Source organism: Nothobranchius furzeri, chromosome 3, assembly GCF_043380555.1.
Source record: "Nothobranchius furzeri strain GRZ-AD chromosome 3, NfurGRZ-RIMD1, whole genome shotgun sequence".
Taxonomy (NCBI): Eukaryota; Metazoa; Chordata; class Actinopteri; order Cyprinodontiformes; family Nothobranchiidae; genus Nothobranchius; species Nothobranchius furzeri.
In genome coordinates this window covers 47,082,028-47,107,394 of record NC_091743.1, presented here as the reverse complement: position 1 = coordinate 47,107,394, position 25,367 = coordinate 47,082,028, and the positions used below count along the sequence as shown (strand labels likewise).

General features: G+C 43.0%; 1 protein-coding gene and 1 long non-coding RNA gene across 4 annotated transcripts in view; one reads left to right on the top strand and one right to left on the bottom strand.

The window, feature by feature from the left end:
• Window positions 1-20,781, bottom strand: part of srgap3 (SLIT-ROBO Rho GTPase activating protein 3) — an 88,720-nt gene extending 67,939 nt beyond the window's left edge. For all 3 annotated transcript variants that reach the window (XM_070549241.1, XM_015959825.3, XM_070549242.1), the window contains exon 1: window positions 20,580-20,781. In XM_070549241.1, the coding sequence (XP_070405342.1) occupies window positions 20,580-20,643 (64 nt within the window). In that variant the 5' untranslated portion in view covers window positions 20,644-20,781. The remainder of the gene's footprint in view (window positions 1-20,579) is intronic.
• LOC139068851 (uncharacterized) lies at window positions 3,749-4,892 on the top strand. Its single transcript, XR_011520105.1, has 2 exons — window positions 3,749-3,922; window positions 4,652-4,892. It is a non-coding gene; the product is annotated as an uncharacterized lncRNA (long non-coding RNA).
• Window positions 20,782-25,367: the final 4,586 nt, after the last annotated feature.

Here is a 25,367-nt window from a genome sequence, read left to right as displayed (position 1 = left end):
TCCAGCTAGCATGTCAGGATCTTCCAAGATTAGCACTTCCTTCATCAGATAGCCACCATTTCATGGTCATTCTTGCTCAAACATCCTTTCTTCTTCAGTTGCTAAGGTTACCGTATGTATCGGAGTTGTGCAGGAATCATTGAGCAAATCAGCAGTGTTGTTATCTTAGAAATACAGAAAAATCACGGATATCAAAACAACTTCAAACATTTATTTATCAGTTGTGTCCTCTCTGTTGGACTACTGGAACCCTGTTTTCCATCTGCAGCACAATAAAGGTGACCGGACGGTGTTTCTATTTACTTTGTTAAGTATGATATTCAGCCTCAGCACTCAAACTCACAAAATAGAACCTGATCTTTTGTTGTACTTGGGCTTTATTGTGAATTTCCTGTGGCAAAACAGAGAGATATTTGAAGCACATAGCGATGGTGTATGTGCTAGACCTCTGAGCTCTGACTGGGGTACAGATATATATAGATAGTATGCAGATCTGTTGCTCTTGTACATCAAATGTATGTTCTGTAATTCAGTTTTCCTCTCCCACGGCAGATTACTGGTCTCATCATGGTGCTGAATGCTGATTTGCATTTTGAACATGTAAACAAATGGCTACACTGAGGAGTGAAGGCATGTGTCGACTGGCACTAAATGCCCAAACAAATGAAGCCGTTTCTATGCTTAAACAGGGCTGTGTTTACTTAATTAAAGCCAACACATAAACTGAGGAGCTATTACTGGGCTCAATAATAATCTGCGCCTGGCAGAGCCCCCGTTTCATGAAAGGCTGATTATATCTAGCGAACTGGTGAAATGAACAGAACAGAGTCTGAGTTCATCAAGAGGCAGCAGCATTCTTCACACTGAGTCTTAATGTTGGAAATCTCTGAAATAAACAATGGTGGCAGAGAGCGGGATGACGGATTGCTAACCATTAGCAATAGCAGCTACACAACATGGCAAAACACGTTCAGGCTTGTGTTATATTTGGAGATAAAACATCAACGTCACTTTTTTAAGCCAGCAGAAGAATTGTGTTGCTGTTGGTCTATCAGAGACGAGATGTTCACATATAGGGAGCCCAAGGGCCATGATATACTAGCTTTTTGACTTTGCGTTGGTGCAGGCAGCAGGCTGCATCTTTGTTCACATACTTGCTGCTACACGGCACAGCACTGCACGTAGTACTGGGGTGTTCCATGAGGGGGCGCACTAGACTATACAGATGACTCAATAGAAGAGATCTGTAACTGGTTAATTCTGAGTTCGCGATAGAAAAAGAGAAAGCAGCGGTATCGAAGATGGTGTGAAAGACCTCTAAACCAGAGACGGAGTCACCATGCTGAGTGTGTCTTGCTCGTTTTGCCGACTCCGCCTACTGGTTAGTCGTATATTGCAGCGTTCGGACGTGTCGCATTAATTTCAGGGGACGTGCACAAAAAACACTTCAAATCAACACAAGTAATGCGTGGCAGCCGTTTTAAATACACATATGCGTCATCCAACAGCAAGTGTCTGGTATCTATAGTTTTGAGTTTGGTTTATATTTGAAGTTCGATAAATATTAAGAGACTTATTTAATTTATATTGCACACAGTGAGTGTTCAGTTGTCTTTCACAATCAATGTGCTGCCAAAACATATATATTTATATATCGGCCTTAATAATCGGCTTTAGATATCGGCCATTGGCAACTAAATTCTTTAAAAATCTGTATCGGTCTTAAAAAACCCATATTGGTCGGCCTCTAATCTGCGATCTCGTTCTTTTGGTTACTATCGAAACCTCATGACCATGGATGAGGGTAGGAACGCAGATCGACTGGTAAACTGAACTCCACCCCTCTCTGGTAAATGACAGCTACTCCCCTCTCTTCACTCGAGTGTCCAAGACACGAGGCCGCAGATTAGATGACACGACAACAAATTTGATCATCGAGCTGTGGAAAAGCACATATGGACTCCTTTATGTCTGAACATGATGTTCATTATGGACAATCCATGACTAGCACAGAAGTTCAATAACAATAATCGGGCCGATTCGCAGGTACAGCTGCAGAGCTGGAGACCGCCGATGTACGTCTGCTGCTGCTGCATGGCTCACGCTTCTACTAGAGATGGCGTAGGCGTCAACCTGCAATCTCTGGTTCTGCAGCCGTCAGACACTTTGGTTTTTCCTGCATTTGGCAAATAAAGTCAACGGGAGTTTCAACTACCATCCCGTTTACACACACAGCTCACGTGGCTCATCTGAATTTCCTTCAGTGACACAGGAATGGTTATACTATGAGACACCCGCTCCCTGTTGCTCGGTGCGCCGTTACAATAACGATGGAGAGAATACACAACAGAGAAGTTGAGAAACTATGAGGTGTAAAAAAAACAGCTTTTTAGGAAAATGTCTGAGAATGAGGAGAGCAGGAGGTCTGAGTTATATCCTACAACAGAACTGTTTGGACCACCACACCATATGTGCCACTTTATTGGTAGTTTTGGAATTTATTGTACATATCAAAGCAATTTGGGCCATTTTAATCATACTAATTAATAACTTTAACACATAACATAGTTTTTGTTATTTCTTCCCTTTTAGTATATCTTTTAGATGCTATGGGGAAAATGAACGCCAATGTGGCGTGATGATGTCATCAATATGTAAATTAGCACGTGACATCACCTGGCGACATCTAGCAACTTTTGGGGGGAACTTCAGCTACTTTCAGTCAAAAACAGTTGGCAACATTGCCTGTTAATGAGAGAAGCCTTTAAATCTGTCCTTCAGAAGTGAAATTGGACCTGTCAAACTTCTCATCACCATTCGAAAGGTACTGCACCGATTTGAAAAATTCAAAAAGCGTAGGCGGCAGAAGGCTTTGGTGGTCATGTGTGTGAAGTCTCGTGTGCCTAACACAAATGTTCTAGAAGATATGAGGAGAACATTTCTGCTGTCTGTCGGCCACAGGTGCCTTTTTTTAAAGGGGTTTAAATGGAGGGAAGCTGGCACAGTCCTCCTTTTGGGGCTTATAGCACAAAAAATTTAATACCAACAGCAAAACTGAAGACATCAATTTGAAGCTGACAAAAAACCCTACTAAATTTGAGAAAATCATTAGTGTACTATAAAAGATGTGGTCGGTGGAAATTTTTGTTTCAAGATTTCATAAATCATGCATTTAACAGAGCTCAGCTGCTCAGATGTCATTTCAGACCTCTGACACGTCTCATCGCCATTCAAAAACGCGGCACCTATTGGAACAATTCAAAAAGCGTGAGTGGCAGAAGGCTATGATGGTCATCTGTGTGAATTTTTATATGCCTACCATGAATTGTCTAGAACCTATGACGAGAACATTTTAGCTGTCTGAAGCCGATCGGAGTAGGAAATCTCTGTTCCTTTAACAGAGTACAATGAGACAGAATCAGGGTCTCTCCTCCTTCTGAGGCTTGTAGAGAAAGAAATGCAACTAGAGCTGAAACAACTAATCGATTTAATCGATTATAATCGATTATTAAAATAGTTAACAACTTTTTTAGTCATCGATTAGTTGTTTAATAATCATATTTTACCGCATAAAGTCTATTTTTTACCACAATCTGACATCGGTTACAAGCTGTTAAATTTGCCGCCAGTGTGTGGCAGTAATGAGCCACTGATCTACCAGTGGAGCCGTAGAAGAAGAAATGAGCCAATGGGTGCCCTCGGTTTTCATGACGTATCACGTTACTGACGCCCATCTTGCTGTGAGAGATGGCGGAACAAGAGGAAATACGGAAGAAAAATAGAAGCGACAAAACTGAAGAGAAACCCCGGACAAAAACCTCACGAGTATGGGAGCACATTTGAGACGAAAGCATGTGGGGGCTGATGCAGCAGAGGAAGAGCACCGCGGTCAAGTGAGCCGTCATTTGGAAGAGCCAGCCCGGTAAGTAACAGAAAATAAACAAGCTGGACTTAGTGTTTTAGCTGAGTTCGTTATAGTGGATGTTAAACATGTTTTTTTGCCGCGTCAGTCTGCGGTGTTCTACTTCTGATTGACTAGATGCAATCGTGAATCTCCTCCGTGTTGTGTATCATGCGCTTGCCAAATTTAGCACGTCTGTTTATAAGAATGTTCTCGTTAAGAGAAAAACGGCACAAACCCATAACTATGTTCCTCATTCAAAAAAGGACAACTCCGCGGAGAAAAATATACAGACAAGCTGTGTCCAGGTGAATATAACGCGGCATAGTTGTACACTTTCAATTTTTAAATGCAGGAGAAATTCAGAAAAAGTCATTTTTTTACTATTAAAAGGCTGTTTTACTATCTAACGCTGTAAAACGCCTCACAACACATTTTTATCATGTTTCTTAAACAGTATTACACAAAATAAACATTTTTCACATTTCTCTGGCTAATTTAAACACTCCCGACTCAAAGTAAAAACCTCATGAGCTTCTTACTTAGAGCTTTTTAATAGTAAAAATGTTTTACTTTTTTTCTGAATATCTCCTGTTGCGGGCTATTTTGTAGAACGTAACCCTCAAAATAAATGATCACTGTATATTGTTAATTAATTCAAATAATATAATATTGATTTAGTGTTGTAGTGTGTGTGCTGCTTTATTTTATATGTGTACTTATTTCAGTCTATTTGTGTTTCTTATGCAGAAAAAAACAAGCAACGATGGACAACTACATGGGGAAGAAGACACTCACCCCCCAGCAATTCATACCACTTACAAACTCTATTCTAAACATGCTGGTAAAAGACATGAGGCCACTATCCATGGTGGAAGGAGCAGGCTTCCAGCTAATGCTAAAAATTATTCTGGACTGATATTTTGCACTGTTTAGCTCATTTTATACTGCTGACTGTGTTCATGTGCAATAAAATAGATTGCAGTCAACTGCACAATTCTCTTATGTTTTTTTGTTCTTAACTGAAATGCATCCATCACTTGTATAGGTTAAATAGCTAAACAATAACAAACCGATTAATCGATTAATCGAAAAAATAATCGACAGATTAATCGATTATGAAAATAATCGTTAGTTGCAGCCCTAAATGCAACACTTAAGGACAAAATGAAACCCATTCTGAAGAGCTGACAAAAATTCCTACTTTTTGAGATATGATTTGTTTTGGTACTCTAAATGGTCTGGGTGTTGGAAAGAGTTTTTTCCAGAAAATGTGAAGGTCAAAAGTTAGAGTGCGAAATTTTCAGTTTAGAGTGGTGGGAAGCATTTTTTAAAATTTAAATATTCTCAAAGAAATGAACCATACGACCACAACGTTTGGAGTACATTCATGAATTATAGCTCAAAACGAAGGTATAGTCGTACGCTGTAAGCCAGCGTGCGTCTCATTTCAATCGGACCTACGGTTCTCTCGGGACAATGCCAGAAATTGAGCAAGGGAGAGTCACCGCTCCTATCTTTCCCCATTATAACTTTTGTGATTTTTTTCTGAAAATCTCAAGCCGTATCTGAACGTCTACCTGTGATTTTAGAAAAACTGTAATAGATATCAAAAAGATTGTTTAACCAGTAATAGCTGAACATCTTGTGAGTTTGTTGAAGCTTGAATGAAGTCTCTAGGTTAAAGTTAAAGGAGCATTATGGAAGTTTGACAGCCAAAACATGTATAGAGATAATAAATGTCTTCTTCATACATTCTCCTGCAATGCCCTGGTCCTGTAGAATGAGCCCTGGCATTTTACTGTGATTGCCTGTTTTTCTGTAAAATCACAGAAAAAGAGAGCTGCTTGGGTTGAGCAGGCTGCTTCATGCGCGTTCACGCGCACAGCTCGTAGCATTTTCTATCAGTAGCTTTAGCAGCAGAGAGTGAGGTAGTGCCAACTCAGCGACTTTGTCGCTGTTCCTAACGCCGTGTGATGAACCTAGCTACATTTCAGAGGACCCTTAGCTACTTTCTTCTAGATATTTCCTGCAAATTAGCAACAAAATAGCCATTTTCACTCCAAACCGTTCTTTGAACATTGTTTCAGCTGTCATCAACGATATAAATGTTACAGATACAAAAAACATCACTGGTGCTATAGCTCACCCAGTAAGATGGAGTACTCCTGTGCAGAGGACCCAGGTTCGATTCTGGATGTGAAAACAATTTATTTAGAGTTTCTTTTTTACATTAATGGTATATTTTTTTTACAGCAAGATGCCCAAATTTTTATTTGAGACTCGCCGAACGACATTGAATTCACAGATGAAAAAGATGTGGGTTCAACTTTCATTTTGGAACAATTTTTCAAGCAAGGGAAGGGAATGATCTGAGCATGCAGGAGGACTGACCCATCTTAAACCTTTGTCAGATGTGCTGAAGAGAAAGGTACAGAACCAAATTATTTAATTAATCAGCTGCACGTTCTCCTGTCCTTTGTCCTCCGGGCCACACACACACACACACACACACACACACACACACACACACACACACACACGGGACTGTCTCAGCTGTTATTTTCATTAAGGAGTGTGCACGTACAGCATGCGCGCCTCGTGCACGAGCCTACTATTGAAGCTGCCGTTACGCTTTTGGCCTGAGGGGGCAATCGCGAGCATAAAAATTCAAAACTCCGTAAAGTCCCTTTAAACTATAAGAGTAAGAGTTCAAAAAAGTGATAGGATTTAGCTGAAAATTGAGCAATCCCATTCATTTCAATGGGACAAAAAAATCGAAAAATAAGCTGAATATCTCAAAAAGTATAAAATATTTTAATACCAAAAGTCATTGCCGGCATAAGCGGAACGAGTTGAACGTTTTGATACCAAAATTGTGTAAATAGTTGAAGAATTGTGGAAGTAGTTAAATGCCAAAAGACGTACGGAAGCAGAATAATATGGCTTTACAGCATTCAAACAATAAAAGAAATTCTGAGCATTGTCTTGTTTTAATTACTCACAAACCCATAGTTAAATGCTAAATCAGCCACACAAAACACAAACTTCTCTACTCAGGATTATTGCCTTAAGAGCAAATTAATTAATTCCCTTTTCCAACGTTCATTTAGTCTGCAGCAGGTTTGCCAAAAAAAAAGCAGCTGGAGGATCTTCAGCCAAATGACTCAGCGGGAATTTCTCTTCATCTCTCTGCAGATCCGCTTCTGCCCAGCCAGCTTTGTTTGCTAACCATTAGCTAACCCTAACCCAGCAAGGTGTTAATACCTGATGTCAATTCCCAACCAGACCTCACCTTAACGAGAACTAACTCTGGCATGTTCGTAGCATCGGCTGATCAAATTAATTGCAGTTTGAGACATCATGAATTATTTAAAAATCCCCCATAGACGATTTTCAGCCTTTATCTTCCCCTGCAGGTGTGGCATGCTGCAGGGACAGAGGGACCCCCGTAAGGGCCATCTGCATCAACACTCAGACCATGCATGAACCTTTACCAGCACATAAACATTTACTGAACAGGAAGAAGGTGTACACCTCAAACTGTCCTCACTCTGCGTGCCGTGCACACACACATTTGAAAATTGTAATTACTTTTAGTCTGATTTAAAGATGCTGGAAAAGGCTTAAAGATGCTGGAAAAGGCATCCAAATGCTGCTTAATACAAAACACAGTTTGAATACATCTCTTTGATTTTTATTTTATGTACTTTCATTCATCAGTGTGTGCTTGATACCTGCAGCTGTGGGTGTATTCACTGTGTTTAATAAGATTGCCATCTTTCTTTATGGAATATTGAGGATTTATGAAGTTTTCATTACTTGGAATAAGATGATAGCTGATTGACGTTCCTAGTTTTGGTTCCTTCCTCCTGATCACCTCAACATAAACCCAGAATTAGGGCTGCACAATATATTGCAACTATATCGTTATCGCAATATCAGCATGCGCAATACACATATAGCAAAGAACAGATAAATATCGCAATGAATGGTCAGCTCAAATGTTTGCTACACATTATGCATTCTGTCAATCAAACGGAAGCATTATGTTTTTTTAACAAATCAAATAAGAGCTCTTCACCCATTTGTCCAATTGGGTGAGTTCTCATAGGTCAGATGCCCGCCCCAACACTTCATTTTGATGGTTAGCAAACACCTGTGTTAGCTTTGTTCTGCACTTTCTGCTTTTCCCGGGATCCACTTATTGCCTTTTCTTGTTCATTTTATTTTTCCCTTTCCTCAAATCTTTTGCTTTTCTCATTTTTATGATTTTTTAGTCATTTTTTTATTTCTTTGTTTTTGATTATTTTTGTTCCCGAGTTAAGTTTTTATCCTTCGCAAGTGTAATAAAAATGAACTTGTCATCTGTTGTATAATTGCTTTATACAAGTTATTGATCACTACTGTTTGTCAATCACACTTATCATGAGGATGTAATCAAGGAGAGCCGAACATAATGTGATCATGAGGATGTAATCAAGGTAATCCTGGTGGAGGTGTGCAGCTTTGCACGCACATCAGGGAATGTATAAGGAGCAGAGCAGAGCTCAGAGCTGTTAGAGCTGTTTTGAAGGATTCTACCTGACGAGGTTCTTGGATTACATGTGTTATCATGGATTACGTTTTCTAACTGGGGTGTTCAGCTCTCCACCCATAAGCAACGGTAAGAGAAATGTTTTGTTCATGATTGATAACTTGTATGAATGCTGGTTGAATAAAGCCTTGTTGTTCCTCTAATATTCAAGTTGTGTTTCATTGTTTCTGGCGTCGACTTGACAACGATCCTGATTAAATAAATATAAAGTGTAAAAAGAGACTTTGAGTCTTTTAAGGTAATTAAAATAAAATAAAACATTTTATTTTAGAACATTTTTGGCGTCACGAACAGGATCAGTCAAGCTATTCCAGCAACAATGAAGTGTTTTTGGAGAAGCAAAAAGGAGCCGAGTGCTTCTGGGGAGGGAACGCCGATTCCCGTGCCGATTCCCGGCTGGGAAACGGAGGAGTTCCGATCCATTGGTGATATGTTAAGGCAGCGCGGTGGACGCCCTGGGCCGTGGGGAGAGTTAAATGGAGTGGTCAGCCCCGCCGTGGTGCTGGACCGTTTGACGCGGATAGAAGTTAAAAAAAAAGCGCCGCTGGCAGGAGTGAGAGATATGATGTGGCTTTTTGCAGAAGCATGGAAAAAACAGGAGTTAGAATTGAGCAGTTGTAGAGAGCGAGCGGCGCAGGAGAAAATCCATGCTGAAGAAGTTGAGAAATCATGCTCAGAGTTTGAGCAGAGAGTGTGTGTGATGGGGAAAGAGCTAAAGCATGCTCAGAATGTTTTGGATAAAACGCTGACTTTTGTGTCTCGAGCGCAAAGGAAGGAAAAGAAGCGACCTCGTAGAACAGGTCCTGCTCAGATCCGGGCGTTTGTAAAGAATGTTGGTGAAGATTGGGACCCGCAGAAATGGAACGGGGATCTTTGGGGGGATGATGAGGAGGAGGAGTGGGTGATTAAACCTGACCCACCACCTCAGCCCTTGTATCCATCATTACAGAGGATAAAGATGTCAGAACAAAGACCTATTACTAGGCGTCGGCGAGAACAGCAAATTATTCCACCAATACTGGTAGATATGGTGGATGATCAGGGACGGCCGGAACTCGATGAGGCGGGTAATATAAGAAGGATGTTACAACAGCAGCCACAACCCGCCCCTAGGCTGCTAACAACGCTAGAGGATTATTCACAAGATGAGTTAAATCACATGAATGGGAAGCTGAAACAGCGCCCAGGCGAACCAACTGACTCCTGGCTTAATCGCCTTATGGAGGATGGCGCGTGTGATATAGCCATAGATGCCGGTGATGCCATGAGATTTTCAGGATTAAGTACTGATGCACAGATAAATGCTGAATACAGGGCTACAGTCCGGGCATTGCCAGCTGATGAAGATTTCAATGTGGGGGATGCATATGCTCTGGCATGTCATGTAATCTATCCTACCACGGCGGACTGGTCTGAGATTAAAGGGCAATGGCAGACAGTGAGAGATGCCAATCAGCGGCTCACCAGACTCACTATTAGAGAGCAAGTGGCTCGAAACGGGGGAGCTGGAGTGGTGGACTGTAACATCTCTAAGGCAACTAGAGATCACCTCATCAGACATGCCCCACCACATTATAAACCCATGGTGACCAGCTTGTTGTTTGGCGCGGCAGACCAGACTTTTGCCGCGATAAAAGATCGTCTTGGCGAACTCACCACGCTGGGTGATTGGTCTGAGACGAGGAGAGAGGGAGCTAGAACTGAAAATAAACCCAGGATTGATCCACATTCAAGGGGTCGTAAAGGGGGGGCAATGGGCCCCTCTAGAACAGATCTGTGGAGGGCACTGCGACAAGCGGGAGTGCCGTTTGAGGAGATTGATGGATTGCCCACTAATGCATTGATGGAGAAATGCAGCCAAATGGGACTGAAGGTCCATTGTCAGTTCAGACATTGTCCTGAAAAGGACGACAGGATGTCTGTGTCAGAATTGGTTGGAATGTTGCAGAATGTGATCAGGGAGGTGGCGTCGAAGCCTGCTGAACCTTCCGCCCCTCCCAAGGAATCTTCAGAGGAGGAGAGTTCAGATGAGTGTTATCAGGTGGCGGCAGTGAAGCGTAGAAAGAAAAAACAGCACCGAAGGGAACATGATGATGAATAGGATGAAGGTCAAGCTCAGGTTGTTGCCAGTGCCTCAGGATGGTCAATAAATGATATCAGACCACATGTGGAATTACAGATTTATTGGAAAAAATCAGTACAGACAGTAATGGCATTGGTTGACACTGGGGCGGAGGCCTCGGTAATTCATGGCAATCCTGATAAAATAAAGGGAAACATTGTAGAAAAAGGAGTATCAATGCTCCACGAGCAAGTGGCAGACGTTCCAGAAATGGATGAAGTGCCTTTTGAGGTAAAACCAATCCAGGATTCTCCTGTGAAACTGGGGGTAAGATGGAGCGAACTCACCCCAGAGCAGCAGGAGCGAGCCTGGTTCACTGATGGTTCCTGTCAATATGTGGCAGGAACCAGGAAATGGAAGGCTGGGGCATTTAACCCTGGTACACAACAAGTTATGGAACTCACAGGGACAGGAAAGAGTAGCCAATGGGCAGAGTTGAAAGCAGTACACATGGTAATAATGGCAGCTGGGGTGCAGGGAGTAAGTATTTATACTGACTCCTGGTCAGTAGCCCAAGGAATGTTAACTTGGATGCCAACTTGGCATGCTACACAATGGAAGATACATTCAAAAGAGGTTTGGGGAGCTGACCTATGGAAGGACATTTGGGAGAAATGCCAAAATATTCCTGTGTCAGTATTACATGTGGATGCTCATACTAATAACAATGATCCTGAATCCCTGCATAATCAGACTGTAGATAAGATAGTGAAAATTCAGGCTGTAAGACAATCAAGTCCTGGATTAGCCAAATGGGCTCACGTTACTGCTGGACATTGGGGTGTGCAGGGAACATTGAAATGGGCGAGGGACAGAGGAATAGATCTCATCATTGATGATATTAAAACTGCCATAGAAGATTGTGAACATTGTCAGCATACAGGTAAAGAACCGTTGGTACTGGAAAAAGGAGACAAGATAGCTCAGTTAGTAATCAAACGGTGTGTAATGTCCAAAGTTGAAGAGATTACTAAACCTACCACTATCACTCAGAGGGGTGAAACTGGGTTTGAATCATCAGACTTTACTGCGGGGGCAAAAGTGTGGGTGGAGCAGCTCAATGGTCCTCCCAGAGCTGGAGAGATTATTGCACAGGGAAAAGATGCTGTGGTAAGTGTATTGTTCCCCGGAGAGGAAAAATGGATTAATATTCCGATAAACAAATGTTACAGGAGAGAAAATTAATGCTTGTCATTCTATCTGCAGTTTTGTATGTATCCCATAGGCGGGTGTCTGAGTGACGGTGGTTGACTGGGTCCCCTTCCCCTACAAAAGGATTGAACCTTTGTCGAGGCGATGGATGGGCTCCGCGGACCTGGTGGTGTCGGATGTTTGGTCATCGTCCTCCATGTCCTCGCTGTCATCGCACTGAGGGCACATTTCTGTTGGGGGCTCACGGAAGGACAAGTGTTGGAAGAAGGGGTCATGGGCCATCTGGAATTGGTTAGCAGTATGTCCAACCGCACTCAAGGCACATTCACATGCAGAGCAAATGACGCTTGCTACTTGGGAAACCTAACATCTACCGGTAAGATGTACCGGTGCAGAGGATGTCTTAAAATCCGAGGAAGGGTGATCAGCCCAGGGGTGTTGGTTCAAGGATCAACAGTAACCTTTAATTCTGCAGCGTGCATCTGTGCATACCATCAGGGGAATGGTACTTGCATACAAAATGGCACAAATTGGAGTATGAAGGTTGATCGCGATTTCCGGATCAGGAATGGAACTGTAATCACAGGAGGATACGCCTATTTGTACATATTCTGGGTGCTGCCCGACACAGCTAGAGCTACGCAGACAGCTGTAGCTCCCCTGGTTCACACTTGTCAACAAATGGGACAAATAAGGGTAGCCGAATATGTGCGATGGACTGTGAAATTCCCTCCTATTCCGCCTTGCAACAGGAGGAGGCGAGCATGGTATGACACCGTGCTAGGAGGAACTGGAACTTTGTATGGTCTGGCTAACACAGCAAACAATGAGGTAACACGAACTATGCTGTCCAACACTGGAGAATACACCGCACAAGCTGTCACCAAGACTGCAAGATGGATGCCTTCGACTGTATCTAGTCAGCTAGAAGGAAGTGATGTGTGGAAAAGTGTATTTAAATGGAATCTAAAGCTTTGGAATGAAACTTATGATGCATTGCATAATTTGTCACACATAGGTAATTGGATAGTCTGTTCCTTGCAGACTATTCATGCTGAGACACAGAGAAATAGGTTTCAAATACAGGTAATGAGTAATAACTATCATGCATGGCGAACATTATGGAACATCAGTAGTTCATTATGGCTACAGCTACATGCAGAAATGACGATTTGTAATAAATCTATGTGTACTGGATACTGGGATCAGTATAATATGACATCAGTAATGACTGTGTGTAGATATCAGATACTGCCGGTGATAACCACTAAAGGGTTTTGGTATCTCCATGTTAGTGGAGAGTGGTGGGATGTTAAAACAAATCGAACATATGAAGTAAAACACTGTGATGAGACTGATAAGGGTTTAGCCTGCCCATTGGTAAAAGGACATAGCAATCCATGTTTCACTGATTCAAGGGTCGTACTCTGTGATTGGACGGTCACACCCCCAGAGGAACAGTTTTGGCAGGTGGGTCCTAACACCTTATGCGTGGCTACAATGACCAATTCCCCACAGGTACCTTCAGTTCCCTTTTCAGGTTGTCTCAAGGGTATACATATGTGGGAATGGAATAACGTGACCTATTGGTTGAGTAATTACACTGTATCTAGTCGGCTGACTAAGATACAATGGGAGGTTTTACACTCCCCTTGGACACTCTCACTGGAACGATTCAAATGCGCATTGGATGGTTCCACTGAAGTGGCAAAATTGATTGACTCTCATAGGTCCAACCTTTCCAGGCTCATGGTGTCTACTCTTGTGGCACAAGGGGAAATAAAACATGTTGCTACATTGATTGAACAGGCTTCCGCTCATCATTGGTGGGATATATTTACAGGCATGTCGAGTACCGCTAATAAAGTGCTAATTCCACCTATGATTGCAGCATTAATTATAATCAGCATTCTAACATTGTGTAATCTTATTATTTGTTGGTATGTTATTCGATTAAGAAGAGAAATAAATTGGGTAATAATGCAAAGACTACGATGAAAATTAAAGTGGAACTACAAGGTATGTTATAAATGACGTTGGTTTTGATGGGGAAATGGTGATGGATATGTTACATAAATTAGATGAAAAGTTCAAGAGTGGAATGTAATAAAAATGAACTTGTCATCTGTTGTATAATTGCTTTATACAAGTTATTGATCACTACTGTTTGTCAATCACACTTATCATGAGGATGTAATCAAGGAGAGCCGAACATAATGTGATCATGAGGATGTAATCAAGGTAATCCTGGTGGAGGTGTGCAGCTTTGCACGCACATCAGGGAATGTATAAGGAGCAGAGCAGAGCTCAGAGCTGTTAGAGCTGTTTTGAAGGATTCTACCTGACGAGGTTCTTGGATTACATGTGTTATCATGGATTACGTTTTCTAACTGGGGTGTTCAGCTCTCCACCCATAAGCAACGGTAAGAGAAATGTTTTGTTCATGATTGATAACTTGTATGAATGCTGGTTGAATAAAGCCTTGTTGTTCCTCTAATATTCAAGTTGTGTTTCATTGTTTCTGGCGTCGACTTGACAACGATCCTGATTAAATAAATATAAAGTGTAAAAAGAGACTTTGAGTCTTTTAAGGTAATTAAAATAAAATAAAACATTTTATTTTAGAACAGCAAGTAATATCGTCATTGCAAAATTAATCACTATTATCGCATGTCGCAGGTTTTTCTAATATTGTGCAGCCCTACCCAGAATGCATTCATGCACTGCAGATAAAAAACACAATATAAACACATAATTAAATGCACTATCTTGGACCGGATATATGACAGGGTACCACAGAACAGAGCTACGCCCTCTATTGTCCTGGCAGGGAATTGCTTTGCAACACTCGCCAGGAGACGGAGAAGTCTGAGAGCAAAACAACGTGTGTGCGTCTCCCTCGTGGAGCTGACGCAGAAGTATAAACAAGGCTTATGAATGTGCTTCACAATGCACTGGATTTTTATACTGAATACAAGGCGGTATGGACCCGGGTTGTTGTCCTAGATAAGCGAGGGAGGATATTTGGTTTTACAAAAATTCAGCTACATGCGTACGAGACCTCAAGCCATCAAATGAAACTGATTAACTTCTTTTTACCTCATTGTTTAGTACATTTGTGCTTCTTCTTTATACATATTTTATTATCTTATCTATGAAGATGAGATAAAAGACATTTTTAGGCTCAAAAGACTTGAAGGGCTTATCAGAGAAAACTCATTAAACTTTTTGGATAAATCTTCACAATAAGTGATATTTAGTTTTAAAGCAACCTTCAAAAACGAAACACCTGGTGACTAATGTTGGTATAATCCCCATCGAAGCTCTACTGGTGAATGTCACTGTTAAAAACCAGTAAAGTGATCACTTATGGTAGCTTTATGTCCCGGACACTGAAATGTTACTTTAAAGGTCTCATGAAACAGATTAGTTGCAGGGTTTCCCTTACACAGGCGTAGAAGAAGAAGCAGCGGGAACTACTATGTTGTCGCTTGTGATCACAGCCGGCAGGCAGCAAGGAGGAGCAGGCAGAGCAAGGTGCTGTTACAGCATAAGTTACTGAGTTTAAAATTAGAAAGGTAGCAGTGGATATAATGCTTTTTGGTTTACATGTTTCAGTAGCATTAAGATAAACGAGTGTTGACGATCTTGACAGGGTTTCCTCCAGTGCTTATTAGGCCAGGTTTTCCTCCCCCCGCCAGGCTAATCATCACTTATTCATGTAAAATGTATTTATTTTTTCATGTCTGACTTTAACCGCATCTAATACTGTATGACGGCGTGAGCGCAACAGCGACAACTTAAGATCGGGCTGCATGGTGGCGCAGTGGTTAGCACTGTTGCCTCGCAGCACGAAGGTCGCAGGTTCAAAACTCGCCTTTCTGCGTGGAGTTGCGTGTTCTCCCCATGCATGCGTGGGTTTCCTCCAGGTACTCCGGTTTCCCCCACAGATCACAACATGCCCTATAGGTTATAAAAATTGTACGTCGCTTTGGATAAAAGTGTCTGCGAAATGAATAAACATAAACATAAACATAAGATCGATGTGTGAGCAGCCTAAGAGGTCGGGTGTTTTCATCTGAACCCTTAAAACCTCCAGCAGGCTACGTTGCACTATTGACGTGTTAGCACGTGGCGCTAACAACTTACCGACGTGACATGCCTCGGAGAAAGCGTAAAAACACGTTGGACGCTTCTTCTGAAGCGGGAAAATAACACTTCTTCTTAAGCAGAGCACGACGTCGCCTCGGCTCATTCACGGCCGAGCTGGTACCGAACTGAGCTCGATAACATTGACCCAGCACAGCCACTGGGTCGTTGGAGCTGCCCCGTGACTGCCTGATGGAAAACCAGCGGGTTTCATCAGACTCATAAAGTTTTTTTGTTTTTGCTGGGGACCACCTGTATTTTACCGCTCCCTCCTGCAGTCTTCCCCTATTAAAATTTAAAATGATTCTGTAAATCCGTGTATCAATAGAAAAAATCTTTGCCTCTGCCAGCTGCAGTAAATGTAGTTTCCAAATAATAAATAAGAGGTGCATTCATCTGTGCATCTCCTTTGATCCACATTAGTGATATTCTCAGCACCAGGACAGTGAAGCAAAGAAAGATTCCTGAGTTTGTTAGTAATTTTATTTATTAGGTGCATCTAACCTGTGCCATTTTTCTCTGAAATGAGATCAAATCAGTGCTTCTATGGGTTGTCTCCACTCTGCACTAGAAAATTTTACTTTATTTAGAGACGTGCCATAATTTTTCCCCAAGCAACCCCCCCACCCCCACCCCCCCACCGCCAGCCCCACCGCCACAGCTGGAAAAAATCCTAGGGGAAACACTGAGTTGTCATGATTACTTTATTCTAAAAGTTTGACCAACTTTTGTTTGCATCTTGAACTGACTTGCTTTGCGGTTTAAACAACAGCAGCAGCGAACAAACAGAAACGTGAACACAGAGGTGTGAAAACCCTGCTTCCTCCACAATACCACCTTAAGCCTGCGTGATCGACATAAAGCGTCACCGCTGTTTACATCTGGTGGTCCTTTCCTTCATTCATTTACCCATTATTTAGGAAAAACGATGAGGCAAAGGCATCCTGATCCAGTGGATGTTAGTGGTGATTCACTACTGGATGACATTCGGTCAATTGAGCCCAAGGACAGCAAAAAGATGTGACCACAGTCCCAGCTTCCTACACGTCAGAAGTGTTTCGGGTCGTTCGAGAAGCTGAGCGATAATTGTCACCAGCACGTCCCTCAGCAGCCACCACACTCCTCCTGATTGTCAGGATTTTAAAGCCCATGCGTGTATATAACAATGAGGAAGTCTAGGTTTGTCCCCTAAAGCTTCCGTCATAAACGCCAAGCAGCTGCTCGAAGTTGAGCCCACTTCATAAATATGAAAAACAGAAGGGAGCCAGAGCAGCAGTCCAGCAACCGCACAGTGGTTTTTAACCAACTCACATGCTCGGGGCAGAACCCTCCTCTATTGACATGCAAATGCAGGATCAGGCAGCTGAACAGCTTGAATGAAGCGAACACCATCACCCAGCTTTGGCAGGCGGCCTTGGGGGTGGTCAGGAATTCATCAGAGACAAGGGTTAAAAATGTTTTCGGCTCATCTATAGCCACTGCATTCAAACTGGCCCATCATCGGACCATAACAAACACAATAGCAGATATTTATAACGTCAATCGCCAAAAGGCTAAAGGTGGGCAATGATGGTTTTGCCTTTGTGTGCGTTATTTTTTCTGGAGGATGAAAGGAAGATAGGAGCTTGTGAAAAGGAATGAATGAACTGATGTCTGAGTGGTAAACAAGTGGGCGGACCTTCCTTTTTTGGGAAGTCCCATGATCATGTGACCACTACCTGGTACAAACACAAAAGCGGTGTTAATGACATTGGTCGAGTAGTGCGAGTTGGACAGTGGTACTCACTGTAGTTACCGCATGTAATCACCTGTCTCTCAATGAGCAGCATTAATATCTGTCTCAGAATAAAGTATGTGTTCATATCAGGTTTATTTTATGATCTGTGGAAGGAAGTACAAAATTTGCTTTGCGCAAAAATGCAGAAGTGGTGCGCAATTGCACACGCAAGCTTCTTGGAGGGAATGCTACTCATAAAAATTCTCAGATCACACTGAGAAACCTCTCAAGATCAAACGTAGCTTCAGAGTGAACAATGATGACGGATGGAGAGAAATATTGGATTCTTCTCACTTCGTGCAGACAAACACACACACGCTCCAATGTCAAGCCAAGAGAATCCAAGATGTTTAATATTCCTGATTTATGATTGGCACTAGAGATGGACAATATATCGGCATCAATATCTGTATCGGCCGATATTAGTCATTTTTTGACATGTCGGTATTGGTCCGTTAAATAAAAACGGGCCGAAATTAGCAACCGGTATTTTTTCCGTCTTGTCTCTATTTGTTTATCTGTTTCAGAGGGTGCGGGGTGATGTGTAATTGTTTAGTCATGTGACAGTGATTGTAATCATCTCAGATGCGTAAATGTGTGTGTTGTGTGTACATAATAGCATAAATTCAGCTTTAATAATTTTCATTCTATACAAAATCTGCTGATTTTAGAAGCATTAATGTCAGTATATCGGTATCGGCAAATATCGATTATCGGCCACAACAGTTATCTTAATATCGGATATCGGTATCGACCAAAAATTTCATACCGGTGCATCACTAATCGGCACAGTCCTCATTTCTTTGCAAGCAGACCTGGGCACTCTTAGCACACTACACATGGCAGGAATATCTGATAAGATTATCTTTAGAGCCATTATGACCATCAGGCAATTCTTTGGTTTGGTTTGCGGGGTTTTCCGTATTGTTTTTTACCGTGTCCCGTTTGGCTGTGAAGCAATCAAAATTGATGTCTGAATGCATCAGGTGCATTCTGTTGGAAAGAAAGAATAGAGTCGCAAATCTGAACTGCAAGATCAAAAGTGATAACACTAGTGATAACACTAGTTCACGTGATAAGAAGCGAAGAGTGAGACAGCAGCATGTAAATGGTCTGTGGTTTATTATCTGTTATTTGTGCCTCTTTCATGGAGGTTGTGTTATTGCTGCTGGCAATAGGAAATCTGCATGTGTCTTTATTTTGTTATTTGCCAAGTGATTTACCCATTTCCCGTGTTTGATTTCCTGTCTGGCCTGATCTGAACTGCTGAGGTTAATGTGTTCTGAAAACGTAGCGCGTAAATTTGGCAGAGCGCAGTGGCGCAACGCTTCTGAGCCATGTCCAATCATGCTCGGAAGAAATCAACTCAGTGACTATAACAGACTTTTTGCTGCGTATTGCACTCTGCAGACATTATGCATCCAGTAAAAAGCTGGGGTTAGAGTACCAGAGTCAGGCAGCACTTAAAGTATAATGCACCATTGGTCATTTTGTACAATTGGTGAAAATGCAATCTTTCATCTTCAGTCATGGAAACCACAAACTGTTATTATCAAAATCAAACTTAAGTAAAACCAGCCCATTATAGAACAAAGCCAAAATATCTGATTGCCCATTGCACACACATATAAGCATCAGATCAACTTTTACACTCAATAAAAATCAAGCTAGCCACTAAAGCTAATCCACATTACCAGCCCAGTAATGATGTCTCAGGTTTACTGCTAGATGTTGGTTCAGTGGTATCCCATCATATGTGTTGGTAACAACCCAGTTTGAATGTTGAAAAAAGACTTTAAAAGCGCAAGACTGCTTTAATGTTTGAACGTATATCTACAACAGATTCACTTATGAAGTCAACCTAATTAAACGAGGCTGACAGCTAATCAAGAAATGCTAAAATGGCTACAACTCAGTCAATTTGATGTCGTGGTGGTTTTGAGTCATCCATAACTCATATTTTAAGAGCTTACTGATCATGCCAATAATACTATGATTTTCGGTAGAAAATGATCTAAAACTCTGGTATGGAAGGTGTCGGGTGATAAAAATTCCTTAAAGAAACCAGAGGCCTTTAATTGTCCTTTGTTGCATCGCTGGAATTATCTATCAGACCTCATACATAATAAAACCATCTTGTTATGACCTAATCGGTGACACTGGGTTGATATGGCCCCATCTGCTGTGTTGACTACACATTAACCATGAAGCAATAACTCACAATGAGACAGGTGCAATCTGAATACCATTATAGCCTTCTCCACCTCCCTTTACCGTCTTTATGTGGTGAGGTGGTGGCTGTCAAGAGCCAAGCCCTCTGTGTCCGGAGGCTATGCAACACACCAGCTGTGAATGAAAAACAAGCAGCAGTCTCTGTGAATTAACATCCTTCCTCTTTGCACTGCTGAAGGGTGGGTGTCTAAAGCAAAGAGGCGATTCAGCCGTCATCTGGATCTGAACAATGTCAGATTCTTTAATGGCCTGGTGTGGAAAGCTACAGAAGTAGATGTGCACTGGCATTTTGGATGGCAAAAAAGAGCCCCGGCACTAAAACTGACAAGAGTTAAGTCCAAATAAATCAGCTGCACACTTTTCATCCCAAAACGAACAGTCCTGCAACTCCTGCTTAACTGAACCTGCAGAAGGTTGTCCGGACCAGATCCAGACCACCAGCCTGCACAGATGAATTCCACACAGTGAGTTCACCCAGCAACAAAAGGTGCAGAGCCACCAACTCCCCACATGCAGACGAATTAACAGCCAGAAATGCCACCAGACGGGGTAAACCTCTGAAAGGGAGGGCAAGTTTCTCAGCCTAACCTGTCATGTGACTTTAAAAGTCTGTAAGGTGGTAGAAAATAAAGCACACACGCGCACTCACCTTTGACTTGGATCTCATAGTCCGCTATGATCTCCTTATCCTTCTTGAATTTGGTGGATGACATGGCTGCTCCTCAGGTTTTCGCGTTGAACCCCCGACGGTCGAGGACTCTCCTTGGCGTCGATCCCGGCGACTTGCTGCAGCTCGATCCTCCGTTTTTCCTCAGCTCGATCCTCTGTTTTTCCTCCCAACACACACGCGCACTCACTCACACACACACTCACACACGGTGGCCTCTTGAAGGCAGCGGAGGCTAAATGCTATTGTAGTATTTCTGCAGCCCGGAGGCTGTCTGAATCAGTGCGCGAACAGGACATGAGCATCGATCCAACGCTGCGTTTCTGTTTGCTCCTGCAGATCCACTTCAGCTGCGTCACTTCAGAGGAGGCAAATAAAAAAAGGCTCAAAACTGCAGCAGCATGATGAAGAGAGGCGAGCTTGAAGGTCTCCAGCCGTCAGGTCCTTCTGTGTCGGAGACGAACGGACATGCGTACGAGCGGCGCGCAGCTCGCGCTGACAAGCTGCGCTGCGGGGAAACAGGAATTCAAAAGATCATCACATGAGCCTCCTCACAACCAGACCTCCTCTTCCTCCTCCTCCCCCATCTCCCCTCCCTCACCCACGCTAAGCATTGGCATGATCTCTTCACGACGCTCAGCGCAAAACTCGCCCCGATCTTGTGGATTCTCGCACGAGTGGAAAATCGGCTCAAAAAAGTGGAAAAAGTCGCACAGTGTACAGGACATAATATAACCGCAGGGTTCCTGGTGCAGGTCACGCACCTTACGCTCTTTCCCACTCACTCCGTTCTGTTCGCGATTCTGTCGTGATTTTTGTCCATTTTCACGCCCCGTAGCTTCAAAATAAAGGTTTGGGAAACAAGCAAATAGCCACGGTTCAAATGGTGAAAACCCAGATGTTTTTGGAACAACAACGAGTGTAAATTAACCGTTAATTTGTATGAACTGGTATCTGGACATGTTTCATGGTTTTTAAATTATTTTATTTATTTAATTTTTCGGGGGGGGGGTCTGATGAATGTTGAACAGATGGTGTTGTCACACAACCTAAATGTCTCCATAGACTGGTTGTTCTCCTCAACAAACTGGTCAAATCTCACCAGGGAGGCGTCCAAGATATCCAAGCCTAAGCCACCTCAACTGGCTCCTCTCGATGTGGAGGAGCAGCGGATCTATTCCGAGCCCCTCTCAGAGACTCGAACCTCTTAGAGCCCAGACACCCTGCGGAGAAAACTAATTTCAGCCGCTTGTATCCGTGATCTCATTCGTTCGGTCACTATCCAAAGCTTGTGACCGTAGGTGAGGGTTGGAACGTTGAATAACAGTAAATCTAGAGATTTGCCTTCCAGCTCAGCTCTCTCTTCACTACAACAGATCTGTACAACGCCCTCATCACTGCAGACGCAGGCACCAATCAGCATACCGATCTCCAGCTCCATCTTTCCCTCACTCGTGAACAAGACCCCCGAGATACTTAAACTCTTCCATTTGGGGCAGGACCTCTTCCCTGACTTGGAGGAGGCATTCTACCCTTTTCAATCAATCAAAGATACTTTATGATAGATGATAAATGACCCGCACTTGTATAGCGCCTCTCAGAGTAAGGACTCCAAAGCGCTTTACACTACAGTGTATCATTCATCCATTTACACACATTCACACACTGATGGTGATGAGCTACAATGTTGCCACAGCTGCCCTGGGGCGCACTGACAGAGGCGGGGCTGCCGAGCACAGGCGCCACCGGTCCCTCCGACCACCACCAGCAGGCATGGTGGGTTAAGTGTCTTGCCCAAGGACACAACAGCAGAATTCTCTGTTCAAACTTTATTAATCCCAGAGGGAAATTAGAGTTTCAGTACACACAATTCAGAGATCAGACATACATGGGCAAGACACATGACAAGAATTCATGACTGTGGTCATTCGCAACTCTGAGTCGCACTACCTTAATAGAGATAAGGTTACATGAGGATTGGTTCAGGTGGAGGGAAAAAAGGCACTTCAGAGCTACCCTCCATAGAGAGGGCAGCTTTGCTCTGCAAAAAAACACCTCAGACAGATATGCAACAGACTTCAGACAACACAACATAAGTGTCCTCTAGGTGGGGTAGTGGGTTGGGACTATCCCCACTTCAGTTCCTGCAGCCATGATAGAAGCAGCGCATGTCACCTCAGTGTGGATAGGGGGAGGAGCATTGAGGGTTGGAGGGTTGCAGTGACCCTGGAATGTTTCAGCAGCCTTCCTGCTGTCCCGCCCAGGCTGGGATAGGAGACAGAGTTGAGTTGCTATGGCACATTCCACAAATCTTCTGAGGGGGGAGTTTTCGTTGGAGCCTTGCAGGCTCAAGGGCGCCAGATTGCGATAGAAATTGTTTTGGGGTCCAGACAGAGATAATTTCCACTCTGTCTTACAGTTTGTTGGTCCTCAACCTCTCAAAATCCCAATAATGGACATTAATCTATCCCAATCCGTGCTGATTCGTCCACTCTCTCCTTGATGGCATCCATCTTTTGTGCCAAAGAATGAATCTCCGCCAAAGTTCCAAGCTTACGATTCATCTCGACAATTATGTGAGTGTGAATTCACAGCGCGGTGCAAACCATCTCTGAGCTCCGGGATCCGGCCAATATTCCTCGACAGCTCGTTAATTTTCCGATTCATCACGGTAACCTTATGGCAGTTTCACATCTGGGCCCGGTCCGGGTCCTGCACCGGTAGGGTTTGTTCACACACACTTCTCAGGAACGGGGAAATCTCCGAGCATGTGAGCGGGGCAAAAGACACGTCTTTGGTATCTCCCTGAAAACAACGGCACTTCAGCGCTGTGTGTGTGTGTGTGTGTGTGTGTGTGTGTGTGTGTGTGTGTGTGTGTGTGTGTGTGTGTGTGTGTGTGTGTGTGTGTGTGTGTGTGTGTGTGTGTGTGTGTGAGCTTCAGTCAGAGGTAATGTTTACTCCTCAGTATACAGAATGATGATGAAACATGCATGCGGGAACTCCTGCTGCTTGATTCTATCCGCCAGTCGGAAGCTCCCCCTCACGGTAGATGTGTACTTGAGCTGGCCAGTCAGTTGGCCGTGGGTGTGTTGGATCTGTTCAGCTCGAAGCAGATTTCCTTTGTGAGCCGAACAACCGACCGGTTGAGCATGGATAAATACAAGGTCACCTAGATGTTAACACTCTAAAAGCTACCCATTCGGGTCCGTGCTGGCCCAGATGTGAACGCTCCATTAAGAAGCCACTGGCTGCAGGTTAAATGCTTCTGTTTCCCTTCTCCACGCAGCGCTCATTTTTATCTTAGCAGTGATTCTAACCAAGTTGACTTTATAACTTCAGGCTGCACTGGCATCTTTTAAAGGTTCTTCAAAAACGTTTTAACTTTACCCACCGGTGCCATGCAAACGGCTTCCATATAACCAAGTTGACTAAATACGAAGATGATTAATATAGAAACCCTAACCAAACAATGTCACCTTTGGACACTCCATTGTCATGGAACCCTCCCTGGCAGCATAGACCATTAAAGACGGCTGGCACATCTCAGCAGAGGATGTGATGGATGATTACTGTAGAAGTAAAACAGGTCTCAGGCACAGTTGCACACCACCACCTCCTCCACCATGCACCATGCTTTAAGTTAATGATGTTGGCACGGTTATTTCTGCTGCCTGCAATTGTGAATAATTAACCTATTATCTTTTTAAAGGACTTTTGTCCTTTTGCACCACCCATCTTTATTGTTTATGTGCATACCCTTCAAGCACTCCGGTCTTTGTTCACCTCACCTCCTCCTGACGACAGAACTGATGCTGGAAATTAAAATAAGTGGAAATGAAAATGTATCTTCTCAGTAAAATATACTGACAAATAAATGACACATGTGCAGCTGTTCCTGTGCAAACATTTTGGAATTGTCCCAGAATTGGGATCTTTCAATGTAGCCTTGAGCATCTGCTCTTCTGAAGGTGTTTATCAGTGGCTGACTTTTCACTCATTTGCAGTTTAGTACCTGAACCCTTTTATTCTTTAATCTCTGACATATCCATCATTCAGGCCTCCTAAAAGTACGAGTCAGTGTTTTGTAAAAGTTTAATGGAAAACTTGAATCCTAATTTTAACTAGTAACCCTCTCAATAACTAGTATCCACTTATGCAGCTTGCTAGGTGGTAACTTTGTTGCTAGCAACAGTTTTTCTGGTTGCTCTTTTTGCTGAATCTATTAAAAACATTTTCAGATACTGTTAATGTGCTGTAGGAGATTGTTTTACGCCCCCCCCCCCACCACCACCACCACCACCACCACCCACACACACACACACACACACACACACGCACACTGCTCCCCTGTCCTCATGTCTCAAGCATACTGTGCATACAACTGTATGGGGTCATAATTACAGTGAAAAGGTGGAAAGTCAGCCAAAGTCCAAAAACAACTTTCAGAAAAAGCATCATGAAGTCTGAAAGCATATTGTGCAAGACCACCAAAATGTAAATTTGGTGTGCTGTCATATTTCCCAGAATTAGATAAGTGAGAAAAAACTATTTGTAACCATCCCAGTCATTCTCCTGACCCGGCTGCACTCCTTTAGCTTTAGCTTAGCATAAAACACAGCAAGTGAATGGATCCAACTAGCATGGTGAGTACAAACATCCTTAAAATCAGTCAGTAGTGATCCCATTTCTCCTCGGTGACCTAAACAATCAGACCGACTGCAAGTTCAACTAATTAGTAACATAAAGGAATCACAGTCACCATGTCATATG